General features: G+C 39.8%; 1 protein-coding gene across 1 annotated transcript in view; it reads right to left on the bottom strand.

Annotated features, from left to right (window-relative positions):
• ADAMTS16 (ADAM metallopeptidase with thrombospondin type 1 motif 16) overlaps nt 1-27,746 on the bottom strand; it is a 154,952-nt gene that overhangs the window by 80,972 nt on the left and 46,234 nt on the right. The window contains exons 7-11 of the mRNA XM_027125373.1: nt 26,597-26,756; nt 24,975-25,080; nt 17,548-17,685; nt 9,697-9,850; nt 55-150 (exon numbers count right to left, since the gene is read on the bottom strand). Of these exons, the coding sequence (XP_026981174.1) occupies nt 55-150; nt 9,697-9,850; nt 17,548-17,685; nt 24,975-25,080; nt 26,597-26,756 (654 nt within the window). The remainder of the gene's footprint in view (nt 1-54; nt 151-9,696; nt 9,851-17,547; nt 17,686-24,974; nt 25,081-26,596; nt 26,757-27,746) is intronic.

Raw genomic sequence — 27,746 nt, 5'->3', positions numbered from 1 at the left:
GGTTGAAAGACTGACATCTGAATATGATGTATGTGCCTAAGATTAGCTTCTTACCCTGTCACGCCCACAAGTTGTGCCTTCTGCCGCTGGCATAAATTTAGTCTCACATTTCCTCCCAATCCGGTGGCACCACAGGGCTTTACAGATATCCTAAAGGAGGAAAAAAAGGTCATTAGTATTACAAATGATCCATACGACTCTGAAAAAATATCACTGAAAAATTTAAGGGAAAAACAACTGGTATAAATTGAAAGCTGACACCTACTTAGGAGTAGGTGCATATGATAGTGAGGACCTAGAAGACTCATGTTCTAGACTTGCTTCAACTTAATTCTATCCCTGAAGCTCTATTTATTTATATTAATTCATCATACATTTAACAAAATTACACTTTCTAAATTAAAAAAGTAAAATATGCTTAATCCAGGCACTGAAGAAAACTGTGAAACATTAAAATTAAAAAACCCAGTAAAACCTAGCGTTTTATAATTCATTCTCCATCCTACCTTTCACTAACTTCTCCTTGTCCATTCCTCTATTCAGCTATTCATTCATCCACCCACCCACTCATCCACCATCCCCAGATCTTCAGTGAAGTCCTAGAATATGCCAGTTATCTTACTAGGCAGGAGGTTCCCTAAGAAATATGACCAGACCTACCCTCTCAAGAATGGTCTTAGCGGGATAGATTAGCTGTAAATCACCATGTGGTGCACGTGGGAAGAGATGCCCCTACAAGGGGAAGAACACAGTGCAGGGTGGGCTTGCCAGGAGAAAAGGGCTTTGCCTGGAGGACCCAGGGAAGAAGTCAGAGAAGATGGACATCTGAGCCAACTATTGAGCTCAAGGACGGCACATTCAAGGGAAAAGGAATGAAGGGTTCGTGCAAAGGAAGATGACAAAGAAGAAAGACGTGTGCAGAGGAAGGAAAGCCCACATGGCTGATTTGTCAATAAAATAAAACAAGATCTGAGATTTATACACAATAAAGACCTCTCCAAGTATAAGGAATTATTTTTACTTCTACATCCTTTTGAGCCCAAAGGAACATCTTAGCGAAGGGCAGTCAGCAGTGGGACTCATGAAATGATGGGACCTTCAGGAATGCTGGTGGTAGCTTCAACTGCACACGATGGAAACATTTCTTAAATTATCTGCACAATTGTTCTGAACATTTGAACAAGTGCTGCACTATTTCCCAAGTCATTTAATAGCTGCATCTACTGGGGTTTTTGTGTTATAAAGAAAATGCAACACAGCAAAACTTCCACCTAATATTGCTTGAAAGATGGCATTTCACAGCACTTGTGCCTTTATTTTCTGTTTCAGTGATGCTAGAGATGTGCTCACAGGAGACTTTCTGCATTGTGTGAGTGAACTCTTGAAGGATTTCTCTTTTAATAATCCATATTAATTTTACCTTCATAAAACTAATTCTCAAATCTCCTTTATAAATGTATTTGTTATATATTTAAAAGTTAAGGAATTTGTTAAAGGCACTGCCTTATATTTTTTTCCACTTGTATCTCTCTCACTAATAAGACAGCTTTTCAGAGCATGGACTGTGAAGAAGCAAACTCTCAATGTTTTAATTTTGATATCAACTAATTGCTTTTATTTCAAGGTATTCATAGTAACCTCTTAAGATTACAATCACTGTACCACTAAACTTCATTTTCTTGGAAGTCCTCCAGAATCATTAATTGCTACTGGGGCAAATGTGTCACGCTGGTGGTTAGTGCTTTCCTGGCTCTCATGACATCAATTAGCATGCTGTGCTGGGAACCTCTCTTCTTGCCCAGAACGGTGGTTAGAGATCAGACTCATAAGAAGACCACAAGGCATCCATAAAAGCAGGGGCCTGGGCATCTGTAAGTCTCCAAAGAGACAACTGGGAAGCTCTGTTTGCTTCCCGGGATGACATCGTGACAGAAATCAGGATATAAATAAAGCTCCCTTGAAACCTGAACTTGTGGACCCTGGCTTAATATCTGGGTGGAAGTATGGTGGATCAAAGCCAGAAGACAGTGGTGCAGGGTAGGCATACCTGCCCGTGAGTGCTGGTTCAGAGACCTACTGATTTAGGTGGCTGGGTGTGCACACACACAAACAGATGAACACACGGATGGATGAGTGAATGATAAGTGAATGGTGGATGTGACAGAGATACCTGCTCCTGTTGTTGGGTCAGCGGGGGATGGACACAGTGGTCCAGGTGAGGGTTTGGGCTTCCGAGAAGGTAAACCTGTCTGGTGTGAATTGGGCATGGCAAACCTGGGCAGGCAGAGTCCCGGTATCCTCCCTGAATGCAACCACCCATCGACTTGTCCTGGGGACTGAATGAAGCGTCATAGGTAGGTAATGTGCCCAACTCAGGGCCTGGCACCTAACAGGCACCAAACTCATGTCAGTGTCCTTTCTCACTTCAAAGGTGTGAGGAGATGTGAGCTCAATCCCAGCCCCCAGCCTGGGTTCATGGCTGTGGCCTGAGGGAGCCAGTGGTACTAAGTCTGGAGGCAGTTTCAGGGATGATGCAAGATGATAAAATAAATGGTGTTTTAAAATGCTAAATTATTTTTATGTATTTGTCACCAATACCTGGAACAGTGTTTAGTACCTGGCTGGCTTTCAATAAATGCTTTCTGAGTTGAACATCTGTTAGTTTGTTTCTATGGAAACCTTGGACAGAATGAGCAGGAACATTTTTAGTGTAAAATGAAATGAATAGTGATCAGAGAATTGTGATCATAAAAGCTTCTAAGATGACTTAAGAGGGTGACATTATGATATGAAAACACTACACCTAGACTACTATTCAAAGGATTTTCATAATATTCTTACATTGTAGTCTGGGAGAACATTTTGCAGAATAAAGAAATATGGATGGAAGATACTATTGAAGGCAATAGTTTTTAAGTTTTCTAAGTAAGAAGCTCTCAAGTATAGGATGCTGGTGACAGCTCACCACTAAAGCATGTGACTGTAACTCAGTCTGTGCCCAGCTTATGCCATCTGTGTATTTCAGCCTCATTCTGGAAGCTGCTCAATTCCCAATTCCAGGCCTCCAGGCAGAAATAAATCAGAGTTACAAGAGCCTTGAAATATATAATTCATGTTACTGTGTTCCAACATGTCAAAAAGGATTTGAAACCTTGGTGCCCTATAGATGTAACTGCTGGTCATTTGATAAAAATGTGACATTCCATCCTGGAAAACAAATAAAAATTCTAGTACCTCAAACAATGTTTACTTTATTATATAAACAACCAAAAAACGATTACGTCCTCGCAGTTTTATCACACTTTGACCTAACTGCTAACTTCTGGACAATGTACAATGGTTGTATTAAATTCTGCTTTATGGTTGTAGGTCATTACATTCTTAATAAAACTTCAGGGTCCTCTTGGAACAATGATCCTATTAAATCATGGTTCTAGGGCCAAGAAGTTGGAATGCAATATCTGCTGGATTGGAGGGTGGGTTCCCAATTTACCAACAGTACCCAGGACACTAAGGTGATCAAATTTCAAAGTAATTCTGGCAACTTGCATCTCAGACTGCAGGGTCAGGCCACCAAGCAATGTTGATGAAGCAGAATAGGAACTTGATAAAGATACAATGTTTAAAATAACTAATACTTGACTTAAGAAGAAGAAAGTTGAGGACCATGTACAGAGTTCACGCTTGCTTTTATGCTTGCTGTTAAGGAATACTGTACTCTCTTTAATGAAGGCTCTCTCACTTGCTATTCCTTCCCATAATTTAAAAGCTACGTTCACAATGACTTATTTTGATAATACTGACTTAGTTAAGTTTAACATCGCAACCTAATACCCCAAATAAAACAAACATTTTCAGATGACTGTGTTGGATTTATTGTGGCATTTCCATACTGTGAATAGAATGCCACCAGATTAGTTTTCTCAAACTGTCAGTATCAGACTTTCCAAAAATACAAACTAAAAATGCATATACAAATGATGTTATAATAGGATATATAATTTATTGTAATTATTTGTTTTTCAAGCAGTGGTGTGCTTTTATCACTAATTTTGATTATCAACAAGTCATCAGTGGACAGAGAAAGCCATGGCCATACATGTGTGTGGATTTATAAACAAGTATGTAAATACCCACACATATACACCAAATACACATCTATTTATCCAAAAGAAGAATGTATATGCATTCGCGTTATCTCTTAACTTTCCAAACTAAATAGCACGTGGTACTTAAAAAAGGTTCAACCCTGTCTAAAACATCATCCATCCATCTATCGCCCTTCCCAGCAAAGTCTTACTGAATGGGCCATAAGTGCCAAGTGCTGGTTGAGGCATTGAGTAGTTTCCTTGTTATTTATTATTTTATATTCTTCAGTCAGAAAAGGGAATAAGCTCACAATATTGACTTTAATGGGTATTTTTCAAAAGGTATTTTCTCTACTGTTCATGGTGAAGTAACTGGTACCACACTTACTTTTCTACATGCAAAAACTATAAAACTGGACAAAATGTATTGGTCAGTTGTTTCAGACTCTTGCAACAAGCAACACAGTACATGGTCCTCAAGAGAAGGGAATTTGTAAGGTGGGCATCACCTTTGCCCAGCTCTCTCTCTGGGAACACTTTGCTGGCCATGGTGCAAAGACATGGTTCCCATGAAGACAACAGCAGCCTCACTGAATGGAGGGTGCATAGATCAGAGTTGGGGCTGCAGAAGTAGCTAGAATTTGTGGGAATGGGACCAGAAAGGAGAAAGCTGCATTGAGTAGGGAACACCAGAGGTCTCCATGAGGATTTCCTGCAGGTCCTTATCTGGTGAGTGAATGGTTGATGCACAGGATGAGACTCCAAGTGGCCTGGAAGAGGGCAACAGCTTTAGGTCGAAAGCTGATAAAGGCTAGAAGACAGAGATGCACAATGCTAGGAGACAGCAGTGTTCTGGCCACATAAAGTGGAGAGACTTCAGTAAGCATCCCGGGCATCCATGTCTCATGAGTAAGAACCACAAACTAGAGTACAGGCCATGCCCTAGGGCTAAGGAAAAACCAGAATAGATGAGCCCTAAGGAAGAGTAAAACAAGCCTCAGGGGATCAAAAGGATTCACCTATTATAATAACATAATATAAATACATGCAACATAAAATAACAATATGTTACAATATATAATTGTAACATATGTAATATGTTATAAATATATTTTAAAAATGGACATAATAAGTGAACAAATGGGACATTCCCTAAAAAATATATAGACTATAAAAAAAGAACCAAATAGTAATTCTGGAACTGAAACTTAAAATAACCCAAATGCATAGCTTGCTGAATTGTCTAAACAAATGATTAGAAATGTTAGAAGGAAGATACAAATGATCACAAACATTTTATCAGAAACAGCTGAGTCCAGATGAAAATGGAATTATATCTTTAAACTGTCTAAAGGAAAAAAAAAAGAATAAACTATTTAGAATTCTGTACTCAGAAAAAGTGTTCTTCAAAACTGAGGGTGAGTTAATGACATTTTCAGATAGAGAAAACCTGACGTACTTTGTGGCCACAGATTGTGTTACAAGAAATGTTAAAGGAAGTTTCTCATTCCCTAAGGAAATGATATAATTTGAAACTGATCTATAAGAAAGCATAAATAATAAATGGCAAACATGTGGGTAAATATAAAAGATGAACCTATTTTATTTTAAAGCAACCCATTATTTTAAAACAAAAATTTTAATATTGTGTTGTGTGGTTTACAGCATGCATAGAAATAAAATACACAATGACAATAGTACATACTGTGAAAGAGGGATACATGGACTTATTTGTCATAAGGATCCTCCTGCATTTTGCATAAAGTGATATGATGCTAATTCTATGTAGGTTGTAAATTAAAGATACAGCTGTAATCTCTAGAGTAACCACTAAAAATACAAGAAAATATAGCTAAAAAGCAAATTGATGCAAACATAGAATTTTTAAAAGCATGTTTAATCCAAAAGAAAACAAACAAAAAGGAAGAGAACAATAGGAAACAAATAGCAAAATGGTAGACTTAAATCCACTATGTCAATAATTACATTAAATATAAATGGATTAAACATCCCAGTGGAAGGCTATAGATTGTTCAACTGGATAGAAAAGCAATGCCAAACTAAAGGATGTTATGACAGACATATTTTATATAAAAACACAGAGAAATGGAAAGTAAAAGGGTGGGGAAAGATATCATGCAAAGAGTATTCCTAAATAAGCTGATGTGGCTATATTAACATAAGATGAAGTACAATTCAAGGGAAAGTAACATTATCAACAATAAAATAAAGTTATTGTATATTAATGAGAGAGTCAGGAAGACATAAAATTCCTAAATGTGTATGCACCTAAATACCCAGCTTCAAAATATACAAAGCAAAAACTAATAGAACTAATGGGAGAAATAGAAATATACATAATCTTTGTTAGAGACTTTAACACTCATATCTATTAAATTATTAAATTGTTACAAAACAAGTACCAAATATTGCAGAGGATATAGAAGCTATAAACAATATTATCAGAAAAATTAACGAACTAGATATATCTAGAACTCTATACCTGACCACTGCAGAATTCACAATTCTTTCAAGTGGCCATAGAATGTTCACCAGGGTAGACCAAATGCTGAGCTATGAAATATGTTTCAATAAATTTCAAAAGTATACTTATAGGGTATATTCTCTGATAAAATTGAACAAAATTAGAAATCAAAATTAATAAGCTGTCTAGAAAATCACCAATTATTTGGTAGTTAAATAGTATACTCCTAAATAATGCACGGTTAAAGAAGAAATCACCACTTAAATTAGAAAATATTTCATAGCTAATAATATTAAAGATTCAACATCTAAAAATGTTCAGGATATATGTTAATAATGCTGCTGAGAAAAAGAAATTACTAGCTTTAATTATATTTAAATGGTTATATTAGAAAAGAAGAAATTTTTAAGTAAGTGATCCAAGTTTATCCCATAAACAGCAAGGAAAAGAAAGTCACATTAAGCCTTAGTATGTAATAAAGACAAAACAGACATTAATGAAATAGAAAAGAACCCAACAAATATTTCCATTAAAAATTAATAAAGATAAATACTGATGTTTTGAAAGGACTATTCATCTGATAAACTCTAGTTAGATTGACCAAGAAAAAGAGATAAAGAAACACATGTTATCATTATTAGGAATGGAAGAGGAAATGTCACTATAGACCTTTCAGTCATTCAAGGGGTAAATGAGAATATTACAAACAAATTTTGGTAACCCCCCTCCCCCCCCCCCAAAAAAAAACAGGTAAAACAAACAAAAAAAAATCATTGGAAAAGGACTCTTTCTGTGTCATTTTTTGATGTTTAATTTTTTTTCCAATGAATCTGATCAGTCTAGCTAGGAATTTCTTCTGCATAACCCTACATGTGTTAGTGTAGTTAGTGATTACAAAAACCTTCCCACAGATAGGATTCACTTGTAAGTTCCAATAAAACTTTAAGGAAGAAACAATAGCACTTTTATTACAAGCTCTTCAAGAAAGCAAAGGAGTAGGGAGCACTTTCAAATCATTTTTTGAGGGCAGCATAACCCTGATATAAATTCTTGAATGGTAATTTTAAGAAAAAAATTTTCTAAATTATACTATTCAAGAACACAGATATAGGGCTTACTGGTAGACACGGTGGCTGAGAATCTGCCTGCCAATGCAGGGGACACGGGTTCGAGCCCTGGTCTGGGAAGATCCCACATGCCGCGGAGCAACTGGGCCCATGAGCCACAACTACTGAGCCTGCGCGTCTGGAGCCTGTGCTCCACAACTAGAGAGGCCGCGACAGTGAGAGGCCCGTGCACCGCGATGAAGAGTGGCCCCCGCTCGCCACAACTAGAAAAAGCCCTCCCACAGAAACGGAGACCCAACACAGCCAAAAATAAATTAATTAATAAATAAATTAATTTACTAAAAAAAAGAACACAGATATAAAAATCCTGAACAAAATATTCTCAAATCAAATCAACAAAATATAAAAATGAATAATAGATTATGACCAAGTAAAGCTATCCTAGGAATATAGGTTGGTTTAACATTCAAAAATCAATGAAAAATAATTTTAAACCCTTCAGTACAATTCACTACATTAACAGAATAAAGGAGAAAAATACATTTATATCAATAGATGCAGAAAAAAAAGTATTATAAAAGTCAGCATAAGTTTGTGATAAAATCTCTTACCAATATAGGACCAGGAGGGAACCTTTTCAACTTGATAATAGGTAACTATGTAAAACTGAAAGCATCATATTTAATGGTAAAATGTGAAACTTTACTTGGCAATTATGAAGTTCCAGAATAAGCAATATGAAAGTACAGTGACAGAAATCAGAACAATGGTTGCTTACTGGGGTGGGAAGGGGATTGAATGGAAGGGGGCAAAAGGGAACATTCTAGATTTATGCTGGTAACATGGGGGAATACATTTGTTAAAACCCAATTGTACACCTATAAGAAATACATTTCCCTGCAGGTAAATATTTCCTCAGTAATAAAAAGACCTGCTGCATTTAACTTCTTATTTCCTGTATTTTCCAAACGGCACTAGTTTACCACGGAGGATACTCCATGGTCACAGCAAAATAATGTGAAAACCAGCAGTATGATGTAGAACATTCCATCTTTGAAAGAAAAATTTTATGTTCCTTTTCCTTAGCAAACAGGAGAGTGACACGCAAAAAATTCTCAGGGATTTCACATATTCTGCCAATGAAAAGGCAACATTGGGAATATATGCTGATGCTGACTGGTTTATTATTCTTGTTCCCAGCTGAGATTACCCAGTTGAGGAGATAAGAATCCAGTTCTGGCACACGGCTGTAATTGACTTTTGGGGGGAGATCTACTTTAGTTTAGAAGAAAGAAGATTATCACATTAGATTGAAATTGGGAATATTCCCAGTGCATTCTGGGAAATGTTGGAGGTTTCTGGAAGACTGTATATTTTTGTCTATTTTCCTCTTGATTTCATTATAAACTAGAATAAAAGAAACCTCAAAAATAGTTAATTTCATTTAATTTATGGGTAGCTTTCCTAGTGGTTTAGTAGGGCAAGCTGTGAAATCTCGATTTTCCCTTGTCTAGCGAGAGCACATGTCTCTGTGTTATATGAGGAATTTATATGAGGAAACCAGTCTTCTGGTGTCCCTGGGGTCAATGGAGTTCTATGAAAGACTTCTCTAGAAACACTTAATTTGAGGAATTTGATAATCAGAAGTCCGAGATAGGCTACTGCTTTCTAGTAAATTTTGTCTATATCTGAGGAAGGTAAGGGGGGTGGGGGGACATTGTTTCTTAAATACCATTTGAAAGGAATGCAGTGTATTAATTTGCCATCTTACACCAACCAAGTTCTTGCTGAGCTCCCACATGATAAATCAGAAAGAAAGAACTGACCCAACAGGCCAAGTCAGTACTTGAGAGGAAACTGATCCCCACAACAGTATCCACTGTCATTTTCTTTGCCAGTAAAACATGTGTTTCCTGTTATATAGGACCAGCCCTAACATACAGGATTTGACATTTGGTAGGTACCCAATAAACGCAGAATACATCAATGTCAGCTTCACTGAATAAAACGGTTTTATGAAGAATTCTACATTGAACATCTGCCAGCAGTCACTTGCCTTTTTAAAATCCAGCATGCAGAGCTTGGCTTTCTCTCCAAATTGCCACTTGCACTGTGTGTTTGCATCGTATAACTCTCCCGGCAGCTTCTCGGGATACTTGTATTCCTTCCCAGGCTTTGGCTGATCCGCAAGGCATGTAGCTTGGGCAGTGCTAAAACAAAGAGGAACTGCTGGTGATGCCGGAAATTACCAAAGATGTAACTTCAATCACGTAATTCAATGATTGAATTACATGTAATTACACGTAATTCAATCACGCCTTTCCTTTCTCATGCAATTTTACCACATGTCTTGTATAAAGAAGAGGGGACATTTTTCTCCTGAGGTCCAATATAACATTTATCTTAATTCTCTTAAAATACAGAGGCCACATTTTCTGAAATTGTTCATAATATGTTTCACCTTTTCCAGGGAGGCAATTTGTTCTTCATCGGATTTCTTAAACCTATCATGGGGAGAGTGAAATGGGATAATACAACCAGATGTTCGATGTGAGGAGCTTCTATAACAGACACCTTAAAAAGTACACTTCTTGCCAGGAACAATAAAAAGATGAAATGAGCACTGTAAACAGCAAAACACAATCAGCCAATTTCAAAGGCTGGAATTTTCTTTCTTTCTTCCGTCCTTCCTTCCTTTCCTGCACAATAGCTTCCAGCTTCCACGTGGAGCATTGCAATGATTTCCACCAGAAATGCTCTATACGCAGGCTGATTTCTGACTAGATTCCAAAGTCAAGAAGAAAATTAATTCTCCTTAAGTTCCCTAGAAGATGGACTAAAGGCCAACTAATGATTTCTTCCTCTACAAATAGGGTATCCTCTTCCCTACCAGAGACAGGCTTTGGTATAAATTTTGCATTTGGAGTGAGGGGAAACAAGTGTTTGCAAATAGCAACTAAATCGTATTTATACATTTCAATAAGCAAAAACTAAAAACAAACAAAAACAAAACACCTCTGTAATCACAATAAACATAACAACAGTAGATCTGCCTAAGCATCCCCAAACTTTTCTTTGTGTGGTTGTCCACCTTGATCGGAATCTTTCTGGCCCCAGTCTCCAGGACCCGGGTCCCAGATTCTATTGCCTTGGAGCCCACTGATGCATGTGTGCCCTTAATTAATATCCACATACATAAAACATGAGGAAGGGCACCAGTCACTATGGACAAGACATTAAACATACATGCAAGGAGGTCACAAGCCTTTTAATAGATTAAATCAAAGGCTAGGAAAGTGCTAAGAGCAGTGACTTGCTCACTGTGAGTGTTGAATAGATGATCTTTCTATTACTGCTATGATGATCATGATGTAAGGGTCTATAAGTAGAGAAAAATGAATAAAAGCATAACTAACACTCTATGACAGGAGTGATTTGGCAACTTTGGAATTCCATAGCACCTCTCTCTAATGATCTCAAATGATTCCTATATACTAGTTAGATGTTTCCCATTATCTCCCTAAAGATACATCAGGGTTGGCAATACTATTCCCATTGCATAGAAAGGAAACTAGGAAAAGTCAGCTACATTGATGAACCCAAGCAAGAGATTGAAAAACAAAAACTTTTTAAAGTTCACAGATTCAGGATTTTTTATAGTTTGATCAAATGTAACCTATTATTTTTTATTCATCCTTAAAATTAAATTCAAAGAGGACTTCCACTTTTAACTATGGTGGACCAACACGTATGAGACTGACTGTTCTACAGGCATCAGAAGCCTATCAAAGTAAAAAGGACATGAAGGATGAACATTTCCAGAGCAAAGGAAAGTAGAGAAGTGAACCCAACGCCCAGTAATATTTTTCTCCTCAAGGAATTTAATGAGTCATAAAAAGATGCTAGGGAGCCTAGTGGCCGAGTAGAAAGTGGTCCTTACGAGGCTGAGAAGCTGAGCAAGGTGTTGGCAATCTGGTGGGGCTGGGAGATAAAGATTGAAATTGTGGGTCAGCCCTGGTAAACAAGATTTTCACAGAAGCCATACTAGGTCTTTGCTGAAGGAGTAAAGAAATAACGTGAAAGGCCGGTTTAGGAAGACCGAATGCCGGGGTGACATCAGCTCAACCCCAAAGTGACTTACTGATAAACTGCAACTGCCCTGTCTGCTAGAAAGAAAAGATAACATCATTTGGGGCTCTATCTTGTCTTTAATATTTTCATTAACAATATCCTTCATTTGTTCAAAATTACCAAATGTATTGGGAGATGAGACCAAAATATTGAAACCCAAGAGAATACACAAATAATAGACACAGATTCATAAGGAATCCAGATACTGGAGTAGTCAGAAATGGACTTTAAAATTATTATGGTTATTAGCTTTGAGAAAATAGAGGTTAAGATGGAGAATTTCACCAGAGTATGAATATATACAAAATATGTATGTGAGGTATTGTGAAAAGTTCTAACATTTACACAACTGGAATCCAAAAAGGAGAAGCCAGAATGAAAGGGTCAGAACCAATATTTGTAGATAAAATGTCTGAACATTTTCAAAAACTGATGAAAGACAATAAACCACAGATATAAGCAGTTCTAAAACCCCAAGCAGGAAAAAGAAAAAGAAAAACACGTGGGTACATGAAAGAAATTCTACAGAAAACCAAAATCACAGAAAAATGTCAAAAGACATGTAAACTTTCAAAGGAGCCACAGAGAATCTGTACATGGTCCTGAGGATGAGGTGCCTGCCTGGTCCAGTGCAAAGACTGGGGGCCTGGAAGGTCCCATACAGGGGGAGACACAGCAACACACACGTCAACCCTGTGATATGAAAGTCGGCTCTGGTCAGCATCGCATCTGAAGAGCCATGAGAAGATCCCACCCCTGATTCTTCTGGCTGGGCTCATGCTTGGGCGTGTTTGCACTTGTCCCCTCACTCAAAGCAGGTCACACAGCTAAGCCCAGAGTCAGTGAGGTGGGCACAGGGATACAACAGGGTGTGGGTGCATGAAGCAAAAGCATTGCAGCCAGTTTACAATCACCTGATATCCACCAGGACAAAATATGTGTGAACTCTGCTGCATGCCCTACACAAAAGTCAGGTGGCCTGCATGTGATAAGCAAAACAACAAAGCTTGTGGAAGAATATATTCATGGCTCTGGGGTAAGCAGAGTTTTTTTCCAGTGGTGTACAGAAAGTGCTAATCCTAAAGGAAAAATATGAATAATTTGGACTCCCTTAAAAACATAAGAAAACCCTTCTGTTTATCAAAAGACACCATTAAAAGTGTAAATACTGTGTAAATACTAAGTCATAGAGTGAAAGAAGGTATTTGCAATACATATTTCTGATAATGCACAAAGTGTTCCTACTCAGTATATATAAAGTACTCCCAACAAGAGATAAGAAAAATAAAGGAGTTTAATTTCAAAAACATGCACAGGAGATCTGAACAGACACTTCACTGAAGAGGTTTCTAAAGTAGCCTTTAAAATGGGAAAAGGTGTTCAGTCTCATTAATTACCACTTCGATCCACCACCACAGACCCACAAGATTGGCCACAATGAAAAAGACCAGCGAGATCCAGTGTCGGCAAGATTGTGGAACAATCTGAATATTCATAAGTGCTTGTGGGATTGTAACTTTGCACAGCCACTTAGGAAAGCTATTTGGCAGTGTCTACTGACACTGTACATATATATTTATGACCCCAACGTTTCTCTGCTCTGTATACTCAGAGATATATGTGTAAACCAAAAGAATATTTACAGTGACATTTCTTATAATAGTCAAATACTGGAAATGCAAATGTCTATCACTAACAGGATGGATTAATAAGTTGGAACATATCCACACAATTAAAAATCAGTAAATGAATATCATATTTTTATGCAGAAACAAGGATGAATCTCAAAATCAAAATATTTAGCTAAAGACCCCAGACACAAAATAGCACATAACTCATGACTCCATTCATAGTAAGTTCAAAACCAGACAAAACTGTCTACGGTGGCATCTGTGTCAGAGGAATGGTTGTCTGTGGGGAAGAGGGAGGTGATGACGGCATTGGGGAAGGGTATTCTGGGGGGGAGAGTGGTGTTCCCTGTTTTTTTTAGGTTCGCTCACACATCCATCCCTTCACAAAGTTAGAACTTTTATTTGGTAGTGGGAACTTTTAAGATCTACTCTCTCAGTAAACTTCAACTATAAAATACAGTATTGTTGACTGTAGTCACTATGCTGTACATGACAGTCCCAGAAACTCATTCACCTAACCTTTAGAAGTTTGGCCACTTTCACCCATTACCTCTCTCCCACTCACCTGGCCCTTGGAAACTACCAATCTACTCTCTGTTTCTAAGAGTTTGATTTTCTTTTTAACATTCCACATATAAGTGAGATCATGCAGTATTTGTCTGTCTCTGACTTATCTCACTCAGCATAATGCCCTCAAAAACCATCCATGTTGTCACAAATGACAGAATTTCCTTCTTTCTCATGGTTCAATGATATTACAGTGTGTGTGTAGATAGGTAGACAGGTAGATAGATAGATAGATATAATTAGATACAGTGCACATACACGTATAAATACCACATATACATCATATATCTCACACCTTCTTTACTCTTTCATCCATTGAAGGGCACTTAGACTGTTTCCATGACTTGGCTACTGTAACGTGCTCCATATCATGATCTAGGTAGAAGTTACACTAAAATGTTCACTGTGTGAAAAGTTACTGAGTTATACTCATAATTTTGTACTTTTCTATATGTGTGTTTAACTACATATACAATGTCAATGAAGGAAATAAGGCAAGGCCAGAGGTTCTGCAACAATATTTCGAAGTCCTCTTCCCACTCTGATTCATGAACCATAAAATGTTAAAGAGCTCGAGAGTTCTTTTACTTGTATCCCCTCTTTTTCCAGGAGAGACAATGGGTTATAGGTTATATTAGCTGCCAAGGTCAAGGCCTTCCCCGGCATAGTGATGAAGACCTGATCGGCACATGAGCTCTGATTCCCTTGCTGATCAACGACACGGCAGTGCCCATTCTCCAGTCTCACAGAAACTGCACTCAGCCATGACTCGCTGGTTTATATGTCTTAAGACGAACATTATACAGCAGAGCAAGATGTGAACTGAAATGTATTATTTCTATTATGCCCCAAAACATACTCTTTCAGGCCAAATCAAGTTTTCCCATCGACAGGGTGGTCGGGGGTATGGCAGGGCATCCCTCAAATTCCTGCTTTCCTATGATGACCTTTCTCATGTATAGATGCAGATTCATATGACAAGCGGGGAGGTGTGTTCACTGATCCAAAGTGCATGATTCAAGTTTTTAAAAAGCAAATTGAAGATGAGTCCATGTTGTCATTAAGTTTAAAATAACGAGCTAAAATTTCCCTAAGTCTTAGGCCTCCCGGATACAGACATGAGTGAATGTGATGAGGTCTGTGTCTGCCCATGGGAAATGACATATGTCTTTATTGATGAGGTTGAGGAATTTACTGCAAAAACGTATCTGTCCTTCTTGACTCTACCGAGTATAGAGAAAAGTCGTGCTGACAACTTCAGGCTAATTGAGTTCCCTCATTATATATATTTTTTCCGTGTACCCAATGCTAGGCTGATCCTAAAGGAGAACAGATTCATCTTTGTAAAGTTGGCCGTTTATCCTTACTCACTGTTGGGATCATGTCCAAATTGCCAACTAATTGGTGGAGAATATAACAGTATTTTGATTACTTACAAATCAGGAAGTCAGCAAACATATAAAAGATGGTCTCAGGTTCATTAAGCCAATGAAAAATCAGGATTGATGCACTGGGGACACGTCCAATTCACAACTAGACATCTCAAGTACAATTAATCTTAAGAGTGAATTTGACAATGAAAGGCTATCTTAGAAAATTTAATCTTTTGAGAAATCCAATTTGAGAGCATGTAAAATCTTGCATTTTTATTATTATGTGGTCCAAAACAACCAGTAAAGTCCCTGAAAATAAATGTTTGTTACTGCATGGCTACAGAAGGGTTTTACTGATTGGCACAAAAACAAATGAGCATACTTCAGCATATGTTTAACCATTCCAGTATCACTGGACAAAATGTCTTTGAACTCCAGAATCTTAATAAGTATTCTGAGGATCATATTCTGATTTGAAGATTACAGCCCATATTTAATGTCATCAAAATAATTATTCTCTAAGCCTATAACTATTTCCTTTCTGTGAGTTTTCCTATATTTCTTGGCAGTTTAAAAACTTTTTCTGGACGCTTTCATGATGCTGATTCTCACTGCATGCCCATACTTTGCATCCCTGGGATTTTCAAGTTGTCAGAACATATTTCGAAAAATTTAAAAATGTTTATATATCTTCATCATAGCCATTAAGATGAAAAAGAAGTAAAATTTTAAGAAAAGAATGTAGAAGTTTATAGAAAGGATTTGGGATATAGAAAACTCAAAAATTTCCTTGTTAATACAAATAAGAGCATTGTGAGCTAAAGTGAATTATCTTCTTTATTAGGGAAAGCAGAGTCCTTCACACACACAAAGACACACACACACACACACACACACACACACACACACGCACGCACATTTGAACAGGTGCATGAAAAGGCTAAAACAAGTGCTAACAATCCCCAACTTGACTCCAAGAGAACACCATGCAGGGCACAGCAAATGTTGGAAGGACCGATTGTGTCATGTGAACATTGTCTTTTGGGTAATAGAAATTAAAAAAATGATCAAGTGTCTATTCCTAGAATATAGGTTTATATTACCAGGGTACAGATATTATCTACAAAATTCTCACTCTTCCTGGGTAGCACAAAATATGGAAAGCAGTCATCATTCCTTTAAGTGGTAAAATATCTCAGCTGAGGTCTCAAAGTAAGGCTGTGAGGAAGGACCACAGCTGCAGGCTGGAGCCCCCAAGGCTGGTAGTCAGGACGCAGCTCAGAAGATGTGTTATGAGGTCTGGAAGTGATGGAAGAGGCAGCAAGAAAGAGAAACCAGCTGTGCACTCACTGCCCCAGGTGAGCACAGGGAACCATCCATAGGATAATGAACAGAATGTGGTGAGTAAAACCAACAGAAATAGGCCTGAGACCCTGCTCAAGTGATGTTCTAGAAACAAGACGGGTTAATTTGTGCAGCAGAAAAAAAAAGAAGAGGGGCTCTACTGAAAAAATAAGAAAGAAAGAGAGGAAACCAGGGGGATAATCCACTTTACTAGCAGATCTAAAAATGTTTCTTAAAGTCCTTTATTTCTCTAAAATTTTAAAATCTACTGACGATCTCTTTTTCAGGGGGTCAAACTGTACCTCCTTAATGTTCTATACCCTCAATGAATTAGAGCTATGATGAAACCTTCCAGAAATAATTCTTAAAATTATAGGATTTTAGACCCAGGTGAAGGTTTATATACTCTTTTTTTTTTTCCTCCTAATGAGAAATGTATTTTGTAAAAAAACAATAATAATTCATGGTATGTCAATTATATCTCAATAAAACTACAAGAAAATATTTAAACATTAAAAAATCAAAAAAAATCATGGACTGAAAATGTCTGGTTATAGAAGTAAGAATTAAAAAAACAAAAGAAACAAATGGTAGTGACAAATACTTTGGTTTGCTAAGTATCTTAAGGGATTCTTTTGACTCTAAAGGGCAAATGAGGTCAGATTAAGCTTGCAGAAATTGAGGCTCTAAGAAAGTGTTTGGCAAACTCCTTGGTCAAATGAATGTCTCCAGATGCCTTTAAATGGGGACCATCTGCAGAAGGGGCACCTGGGTCTGGGGCTTCTTGTACAGGATTAGGCTGACCCAGCAGTGAACATCAAAGGCACAGAGAGATACACAACCAGCTTTAGGGGTTCATACCTTAAAAATTTGTGCAGGTACTGGCGGCTGCAGGGTGACCAGGAGAACACCCCATTGCGTCCTGCCAACGTAGGGGACATTATGTTGCCCTCAGACTTTTTGCACACGTTCCCTTCTCCATCATGGACCATGCCGAAGCTATGAGAGAGAGAAAGAAATGGGTCTTTCAAAACAAATAACAGTTTCAACTGTCTAACACACTCTAACAAACACAAGTCAACAATGTGAAGGCCCCCCTTCTCCTGTATGCTAGGCAGGCAGAAGAAAGAGTCCTAACAGCCACACAGGGGAGAATATCCATGAGGTCACAGACCTCTCCTGGAGAACTACCATTTGTCCAGCTGTTTGAAAGTGCACACCTACATCAAAACAGAGCACATGTCCAGATGTCTGCCAAAGGCAGACATTTTAATTATAAAAAAAAGCATTTCCAGTGGGATGTAGAGGGCAGTTTATTTGATCTTGAGAAAGCTGATGATGTTCTTATTGCTTTCTTCTCTCTCTACACTCTTTGCTGCTCACCAGCCATGGTCAGAATTTCCAGGTGTTTGTAAGAAACACAAATGCAGGCTCCACAGGGGAGTGTGATGTTCACACAATTTAAGAACTACTAAACCACTACCGCCCCTCTTGGTGGTGCTGACATTTTGTCCCTACACCCAGTGCTGATCCAGCTCGTGCTAGGTCTTCAATGCTGGAGGCTGTGACAGCAGGCCAGTACTTGACCAGACTCCCTACATCCCTTTGGAGGAAGTGGCACCATGGAACTCCCGTGAGTAGCTGTGGTGGCGTTTATCTGCAGGCGTTGTTTGAAGGTACGTCTGTTACTCTTGACTGAAACCAGACCACTTTGGGGCTCCAGCCCCAGCTTAGTATATGGAAACACCTCAGGCTACAGTGGCTATGGGACCTCTTAATAGGGTCCTTTGCAGATGTTCAAATCCTACAATGCCAACAGCAACCCCTTACTGTCACTCGACAAAACTGCAGCCTTGCACCTATACGAATCCCATTGACTGAGATGCTACCTCTCCCCACCAAGTAGGCTCTTCTTCTTAACTTCCTAAAGCTAGCCCTGTGGGATAGCCTCATGTTACCATCTTCACCCACCTCAGAAGAGCACAAATGACTACCTTGGGAAGAAAGCCTCAGGGATTTGGGAGCTCCGTGACATTGAAGACTTCCCATTAGGGTAGATACATCCTTGGAGAGTCAAGCCATTTTGGGCCATTAATGTCTGGTACCCACCCGATCACTGTATGGATTCTCAGAGAGCAGTTCTGAATGAGTGGGATACAGAAGGCAGGGGAAAAGCAAGAGGGGAGAAAGCAAAGAAGGACAGGTGGGTTACTGCATCTGTGGGCTTTCTGCCACCAAGAATCCCAGGATGAATGGAGGGAGGGTCACAGGGATAGGAGACACCAACACAGGGGAAGTGGGCTCCAAAAGGGGGCCAGGGAATCTGCACTTGTGTCCGAGGCTGAAGACTTAACTGTTTCTTCTTAGAGCTGTTTAATAATATCAGTAAAAATGACAACTCCCATTTGTAAGCACTATTTTTCAGACAAGGTATTAAGCACATTATCTATATTTTCTAACCTGAATCTTACTACAAGCCTACAAGCCTACAATGACAGCAAGACTGAGGGCTGGAGACGGGCTTGTCCAGGGTCTCAGAGTCCGGACTGGAACCCGACACTCTGACGTCAGAGCCCAGGCGGGATCTGTGCAATAGTGTACCCGGAGCGTGATTGAAGGGTGTGTCCAAGGAAATCTGGCGCACAAACATTGTCGAATTTCTGCAAAATTCCTGCTCAGTACCAAGGATGATGTAGTTGTGGTCATTTCGGCCTCCACCCATTCTCTGAAGTTCTATTAGAAGCAATCAGTCAAGGTGAGGGTAACCACATGGCTGGAGAAATGTGCCACGGTGAGGGAGAGGATTCACGCAGAGGCTGCTTTGGGGAGAAAGTGATAAAAACGAAATAACAAAGTACCCTCCCCTGGCTGGCCCTTGACCTGAACATAAAGAAGACAAATTTGGGTCCTGCGAGTGCCCTAGATGAATTTGCTACCACTTCTGCCTACATTTCTAAGGAATTCAAAGCCACAACATCTCAGGTCTGGGGACACCTTGGTCTTAACCATTTTCATCTAAGGCATTTTCAGTGATTCGCAGACTTTTTGAGTATCAGAATATCTGGGAAATGCACCACACATGTGCCTCTCCAAAGCCCACCCTGTTAGATTTTTGATTTAGTAAGTTGGGGGTTAGGCTCTGGCATTTGGGTGAATCCTAACACAATAACGTGATTCTGATGCCCACCCAAACTTCAGCACTACTATGTCTCGAGTTGCTTTTCCAAGCAGTACAAATCCCATATTCTGCACTGTTGTGGGTGTTAGCACAGTGGCATGAAAATACCACACGATAATCACAGTTGATATTAACATTAATAAGTCATGGAAGAATGAATAGGGCACATTTTGAAGATAAGGTTGGTATTTGGCAACTAAGAAATAAAATTACTATTCAAGTTATACATTACCAGACCTTTTTTTTTTTTTTTTTGCTTCCATGACTCACAATACTTTATTCAAAGTGGTTATCACCCTACATGTTAAAACAATGCACTTTTTTCTCTTCCTTATCTACAGGGGCTCTTCTTAACAATGCTCAGAGCCCGAGTGCAAGTGGACTCACTAGTCCGTGACAGGTGCTCCACCGATGTTTGTTGAATGAATAAAGAACAACCTTCCAGCTACAACAACAACTCAAATACCCAAATGTAAACATAATTTCAGATTAACTTGGACTTGAGAATTATATTCTGTATCAGATGCTCTTAATGTCTTCTATAGAATTTTCTTGAATTATTCAATTACATCAGCAAGTATTTCTTTATTACTAATGATATACCCAGAATGATGAACAGCCAAGCTGTTTTAGAGGTCGTACCAATATTTTAAGCTGATCAGACAGCAGTAGGTCAAGGAAAGGAGAAACCCTTCAAAGCAACGATGAGTCAGAGTCATCTGGATGGTAAATCACACCCTGGAGGTGATGATAGCACCACAGGTAGGATCTACTTGTCCAGAGCCTGATGCAGGCTTTTCAAGAAGCAAACCCATCCTCCCTGAGAGACGGGAAGTGGACATGGGGACAGCAGTCATGTGGGACTCTCAGGGCCAGGACAGGTCAGATAACCTGGGGGAACACAGGCTGTGGAGGCGGGGGAACCTCCATCAGGTCTTGATCCTGTCGTTCACAAGTGGGTTGATTTGGGGCAAATTTCTCAAGTCCCTGAGCCTCAGTTTCCTCACCTATAAAATGGGATAATAAAACCTTCCTCTTAAACTGTTCAAATACCTGGCACCACGCATGTCAAAAAGGAAAATTCAAAATGTATCTTTCCCAGATTCAAATGTGGTCTTGATCAAATCTCTCAACACCTAGATGTCAGATATCACTTGCATACATATTTTGTGCATGTGTGTGTGTGTGTGTGTGTGTGTGTGTGTGTGTGTAGGGGGGTGAGGAGGCAGTTCAGCCAAGGGTCAACGGTTTTCAAATACTTTTTGGACACAGAAACAAACAAAAATCTTAGGAGGAATGACAGGAAATAAAATTGGTAAGAAATGATGCTCCAACATGCTGGAGCTCCCTAGGGGGCAGTCTGACAATCACCGGGCCAGGTGATCTTTAAGCAGCCGCTTGCTTTAATATTCCGCAAACCCTTAAAATCACCCAGCACCTCCCTGACCCAGCTGTAGGGGCTCAGGTTGATGACAGAGCACAGTCATAAATCAGTGAGGTGCACACATCACCATCAAATGCTTGAAAGGGAGTCTAACATCACCAGTCGAATATGGTTGAGCTGAATGGTATCAGCACACCAACTCTGTTTCTTTCCAGAAGATTTCCCTGATTTTCCTTGCATCTCTTGAAATGCCTACAGCCCTCACTGCTTGACCCCTTGCATGCCATGCCTACCTTATCTTTCTTTAGGCTTTGAAGGGCATGGATCACTAGTCATTTTATAGAACGCTACACAGTGCTTTGCTGGCAGAATCCAAATTGTGCCTGGTGAATGGGTCAGTAAGTAGTGGAAAAGACAGGGGACAGAACGATGGATCATGAATACTCCTGAGCACAGTAAGTATGTTTAATATTGTCTTGATGGTCTGAAATGATCATGCAAATTAAGTATTTAAGCTGACTTTATATACGAGGAATGTTCAGCTCAAACAATGCAACTTAAATTACACCTGCACACACCTGCTGAGGTCTCACAGGCTCTACGGGTTTTGCATATGGAAACCCACGTAAGAGGAGATCAGGAGATGCAGCCTGGTCACTGTCAGGCTGCCAGAGAACCACAGGGTATCTAGAATACGAGTCCCAGGGCCCTACCCATCTAATGGCATGACTTCCTTTGACAAATGAGAATTTTTCAAATGGATCCATGCCCAGACGGCATACTCTTCAAAATGTGTAGTTGAACCCTCAGTGTGTCTGTGCCGATTCTTCAACACCTGCATCTAGGAAACCACACATCCTGTGACAAATGATTTAATACAAGCAGGAAACTGGCCCTGCACCAGTCCTGGCTCAGTCCCACACACTAAGGGAAAGCACACATCCTCACTTTCAGCTCCAGACCCTCTTTTCCCCTTCCCAACACAGATCCAAACACTGGTTCTTAGCAATTCCTATTTTTAGGTCAGATTCTCCAGTAGAAACTACAAGATGTCTTAGGATAAAAAGAACTGAACCTCGTAGAAGAAACTAGCTGGGCATGAACTGCATCTTTCTTTGAGTTAAAGGTTAGGAAACCTGTGGCTGAAAGGCACAGAGAAGTACTCCTCCACCTTAATAATGTCCTCTGAATGTAAACCAAATTGAAGAAGTAAGATTCATCTGTGAAACAGGATGTTTTACAACTTATAAATATAAAATTATTTTTTAATTCTTAAGGTACAGGGCTCAGAAATTGACTGCTTAGAGCTCTTTGCCAAGGATAAGAGGAAGGCATGCTGTTTGATCCATGCATTAAACTTATGATTCCTTCTCCAAGTAATAATAGTTCTTAAATGAATAAACTGAATAAAGTTGTTTGTTTTCAATTCACCTGAACTGCACAGAGCTGGGCTGCTGAATCTTCCCTGCTGCGGCCCCTCTCATTTGACGCAGTTGCCACAGCTAAGAATGTGTTAGAAATACGCCCCCTTCAGCTCACCTCTGACCCCTTGCAGCTCCTCCACGCCTCCTGTGCTGAATGCTCAGCCCAGGCTCCTTGCCCAGCTAGTGAAGGGAAGGTAAGAGATCATCCCCAGGGGTTTCCAGGCTTAGAGTTACATGTGAAACTACTCCACAAAGAGCACGTATTAGCGTTATGATTACTATTAGTACTATTATGATCACTTATTTTGTCAATTAGCATGTGCTTTTTATGTATCCCATAAATACATGTATCCCACATGTATTCCCATTTCCTCATGTATGTATACATGTATGTATCCCACATGTATTTCCTATTTCCTCAATATGATCAGAAGCTATTTCACGGGTGACGTCAAACACTCAGAGCTCTCAGTCCTCCTGACTCTTGTACAATATTCTCTAAGCAGCAGGTGCTGGGAAGGAGCTGATCATTTCCTGGAGGTCAGTTCTATCAGGAGTGGGACTTGCCTGTGTCCAAATCTAGAGTTCCTTTCCTTCCTCCCATCTGTATTCTCACTTGCAAGTAAAAACACTTTTCTCTTGTTTGGAAGAAATTCTTTTTCCATCTACACCCAGCCCTAGTGATGAAAGGAAATATTAATAGTTGACTTCTAAGAAAAAAATAAAAGCAAACACGAATCCTTGTTGACTGGAAGACTGAGAGCCTCGTCTTGGACGCACCAGGGGCCTGAGTCTCAACTGCTTATCTAATGCTGATTTGTTCAGCCCTTGATGACTTAAATATTTCTTACTTTGATTGTTTAATTAAATTCAGGTATGGTTCAGAGGACAGCAAGAGCCCCATGTCGTTAAAATAATGAGTTTTTTTGAAGTTTTAACTCTAGCAGCCTATTTACAATTATGACTTAACTGAAAGCTTTGTAAAGTGTAGGTGCAATTTTCTAGGCACTGAAAAAGTCAATCATTACCTGTAATGATGAAGGGATCAGTAATAAGATATAAGCTTCACTTTCAGGTCATCAGTTCACACAGAGCCAAAGTCTGCAGGGCCTCTGTGAGAGCCCATTAAGGACAGGCACACATGTGTACAAACACACACACACACACACACACACACACACAGATGCTTTGAACAGGTCGGGATGACATGAGGGGCCTCAGTACAATTTCTAACAGGGGATGGAGAAATCAACTTTGCAAAGACCAAATCACAAACATTGCCTTCTGCAAGTTTTGTAATTTGCAAATAAAATGAGGATGAAAGTGAAAATAGAAAAGCTGTAATGCCTGGCTGTGAATTTTCTAGGAGAAGCTTCAAGTACAGTTTCAGTCCAGCAGGAAAACACTTGTGTTACCACTGCTGATGCTCATATAAATCAGGGCAACTGCAGGAAATCAGCAAGTGGGCCCCACTGAGAAAAACTTTTTTTTTAAATAGATGGCGCCTCGAAGTGAGGCAGCCTATAGATTATTAGACTAAGAAATCTTATTTAAGAATAATAGCTACTATAAGTAATGGACAGAAGTGTTTCATTCTACAGGAATAAAGGTAAGCTTCTCACTTATAAAGATACTCCTAATGACATGCCACCCATTGCTGAGAGCTGTTTGTCCTGCATCGGTGTCTATCCATCTGTGCCAAAGCCCCGGGTTCCCCACTCCCCCTGATGCTGCCCCATTTCACAACTGACAATGGTGGGAACGTGGGGATGTGGGAAGCAAACCAGCTCCCACCAGGCTGCACCTCTTGTCCTCCCTGTACGCCCCAAACCCTGCACACCAGTCAAAACCCATCTCTACAAATTTTGAAAGTGATATAAGAATGCAAACTTGAGAATAGTAAGTTACCAATGGGCGGGCGTGTTACCATCTTCAGTCACGTGGAGTCCTCCCGTAGGAGTTAACCATGGAATGAGATGAGCTCACAGGACCAAGTTCAAAACCCAGGACAAAGGAGCAGAGACAGAAGAGTCTGTAGTCTGTGATTGTATGCACATGTGTGAGCAGGAAGGGAAGAAGGGAGTGAGGAAAGTGCAAACATGTGTGTTGCCACAGCTTTAGAATGTGTGCGACGAGACACTCAAATAAAACAGAAGCGCCTACGTGAGCATTTCCTACTGGCGTTCTCGCTGCAAATGTGTGAATTCCCCTCACAGGCTTGAGCTACTGCACCAGAATCTCTAGACAATCTTCCAGTCCGCAGAGGACCCCAGGCTCCATCCTCCCAGGGAGATGCACTTACTTGTGTCCAGACTCGTGGGCGATGGTGAAAGCCAGTCCAAGACCTGTATCTTCATTAATCGTACAGCTGCGATATTTACTACACATTCCACTTATGGGTGCAAATCCTACAGGACATAAAGATCAAAAGAACATATAGGAGCAATATTGTAGTAAAATAAAGAAAGAGGGTGTGTCATGTGTGTGTATTTACCTCTGTCCTTTAGAGAAATTTGGTTCTCATTTTGTCAGGTGAAATATGAAACAGGAAACCCTTGGACAATCATATAAAGGGTCCTGAATTATGTGGGAGAAGGGGGTCTGAATTATGTGGGAGAAGGGGGTCTGTTTTCCCTTCCCAATCCATGGTTCTATGTAACGTTCAAGTTACAGGTTACAATGGCGGCGTAGTTGAAGAGGGCATTCCCTGCAGATGGAGAATTTCAGCCTTTTTCTATAAACAACTGTGTTCTCAAAAGCCTGAGAAAAAGGCTGTAGAGAGTGGGTGTCAGGTGGTCCCCAAGGCCACTCCACGGTGGAGGACTTTCGAGGAGGGTGCACAGGACTCAGCATCTGTCATGCTCCTGGGTGTAATTTAATAGGGATGGAAGTATACGGAGTAAAATCAGCAGAAGGGACAAGCACCTGGGGAGAAGCCCGGGGAAACCAGGCACGAGCTTCCAGGGCTTCCTCCCGCCGTGGAGTCGCACAAACGGACTTAATTCCTCCAACAAGGGGAATACTGCCCACCAGGGTGCTCATTAGAGACACAAAGCCCTGACCTTTGGTTGGGGACTGGTCACATAGCACCCCTGCCTGGAGTGGGCCAAAATTCCAGGCCCCCAGAATGAAAGCAAGTCTTCCGTGTAAACCGCATTATTTGTACAATTTAGGCCCAGTGAGCTTATCATGTGCAGGGTGGGAACCTCCTGAATTCTAAGTCCTCAGAGGCAGCCCAGGGTCCACCTTGCACTCAGGGCTTTCTGGGAACAAGTAGTCAGGACTAACCTCTATTAAACCAAGTCTTATCTGAATGTTTTTGTAATAAAGACCCTTCTTCCCTAAGATCTTGGGAAGAAATGGAGAATTAGGAAAAAAGGTCAGGAGAGCCTTGCTCAGTAGCGCACTGTGCTTTACACTATTTGGAAAAGTATAAAAAACTTGTATCATATTATAAAATACCACCAAGATACACCCAGCCTAATAAACATGTTGAAAATGGCTAAGATTGGGATATTCACAGAGAAATGGAAAAATCAGGGATCCAATATTGTTGTAGTATCTCTACAAATATTCATAAATGTATTATTATTTTTTCATAGAATGAGACACCCTTGAATCTGTTGACCCTATTCTCACCACTGGAAGAAGAAATGGAAGAAATTATTTCTCAAATTAGAAGAGATAGAAGCTCTTGAATCTGTGAGAGACCTTTTCTTGTGAAAGAACTGATTTTGGTGAATAAATGCATACTCTTCTGTTTGGCCACAGTTTATACAGGGAAGGGAGTTTATTCCTTACAATTCCACCCAGCAGCAGCTACAGCTTACAGATTCAGAATGAGGGCAAAAATACTCCATATCCTAGGCCACTGAAGGCACACAGCACACATGTGTTTCTCAAAACCCTGGCAGAGGGTCTTACCCAGAGTATCACAGGGTTCATTCTTCCAGGAACATATGTCCAGGCCGGTTAGTAAGATGGCATGGTCATGGCGAGTCCCATCTTTCCCCATCAATCCAGACTGCCACTGGCAGAAGCTGCTCAAGGTGTGGTCCGCATGATGGCTTATCACTAGCCCTGGCTATGCAGGAGACAGACCAGGAGCCCGAGATAACAGGAAGAAAACATGTTGTCATGCAGTTGTTACTGGCTCTGTCATCACAGAAAACTAGCACTAACTTGGATTCAGTTACACAGGTGGAACTGGATGGCAGAAACTAATTTACCCATTTTATGTGTTAAAATCCAAAGGAGGGTGTCATATATAAAACCTGTACAGACTCAGTGTAGACACTCATGTTTATTTCTCTAGTTCTGTACCAAAACGGTTGGGATGTATTTGCTGACTCTGAACACATTTCAATGACCCAAGAAAGATGACTTCTGTGCATGAAATGTTCACATTCAAAGTCTTTATAAAACATTGAAAAATTATATAAGGCAACAGAATCGTTTATACGAGAATTTGCACATACACAAAAACACACCCGGATGGTGTTGTGTTTATTTCATAACCAAGTTGGGCAAGTAAGATTTCAAATTTGTAACTCTTCTAAGAGTTATTATTACAGTGTTAAATCGTCACTTTCCTACAGAGGCACCATGTTTATGAGAAGAGGCAGCTCAACTGACAAAGCTTTATCTCTAGCAAATAGGCTGGAACTAGAAGGAAACTATACAGATGACATTTCACCTTACCCATATATACCAAGTTCTAATAGATCAGCAGTGAAAGATCAGAGTGAAAGCTACCCGAAGTCTTGGTAAATGAAGAACTGGGGGTGGGGGGGTGGGTGGCAAGGACATCTCCCAAAACTGGCAGGCAGATGAGTTCTTTAAAGCTTATTTATAGGTATGATATATTTTTCTAAGGATGGTCAGAGAAAACCAGGTTAAATACCTCAATTTCAGGACAAGAACTTGTTTAAAGCTTTCATGACCAGAGTGTTGCTTTGAAATTGCGTCTCTCAGTCACTGACTATGTTTTCCCCTTAAATGTTTATTGTGTCTTTCCAGAGAGTCAAATGCACCCAAGCTAAATGCTGTACATCAACCCTGGGACATGCCTTAC

Source organism: Aethalodelphis obliquidens, unplaced genomic scaffold (assembly GCF_003676395.1).
Source record: "Aethalodelphis obliquidens isolate GAN/ISIS:26980383/991018 unplaced genomic scaffold, ASM367639v1 scaffold29, whole genome shotgun sequence".
NCBI classification, from domain to species: Eukaryota; Metazoa; Chordata; class Mammalia; order Artiodactyla; family Delphinidae; genus Aethalodelphis; species Aethalodelphis obliquidens.
The sequence above is the reverse complement of the archived record's forward strand: the minus strand, read 5'-3'. Positions and strand labels throughout refer to the sequence as shown.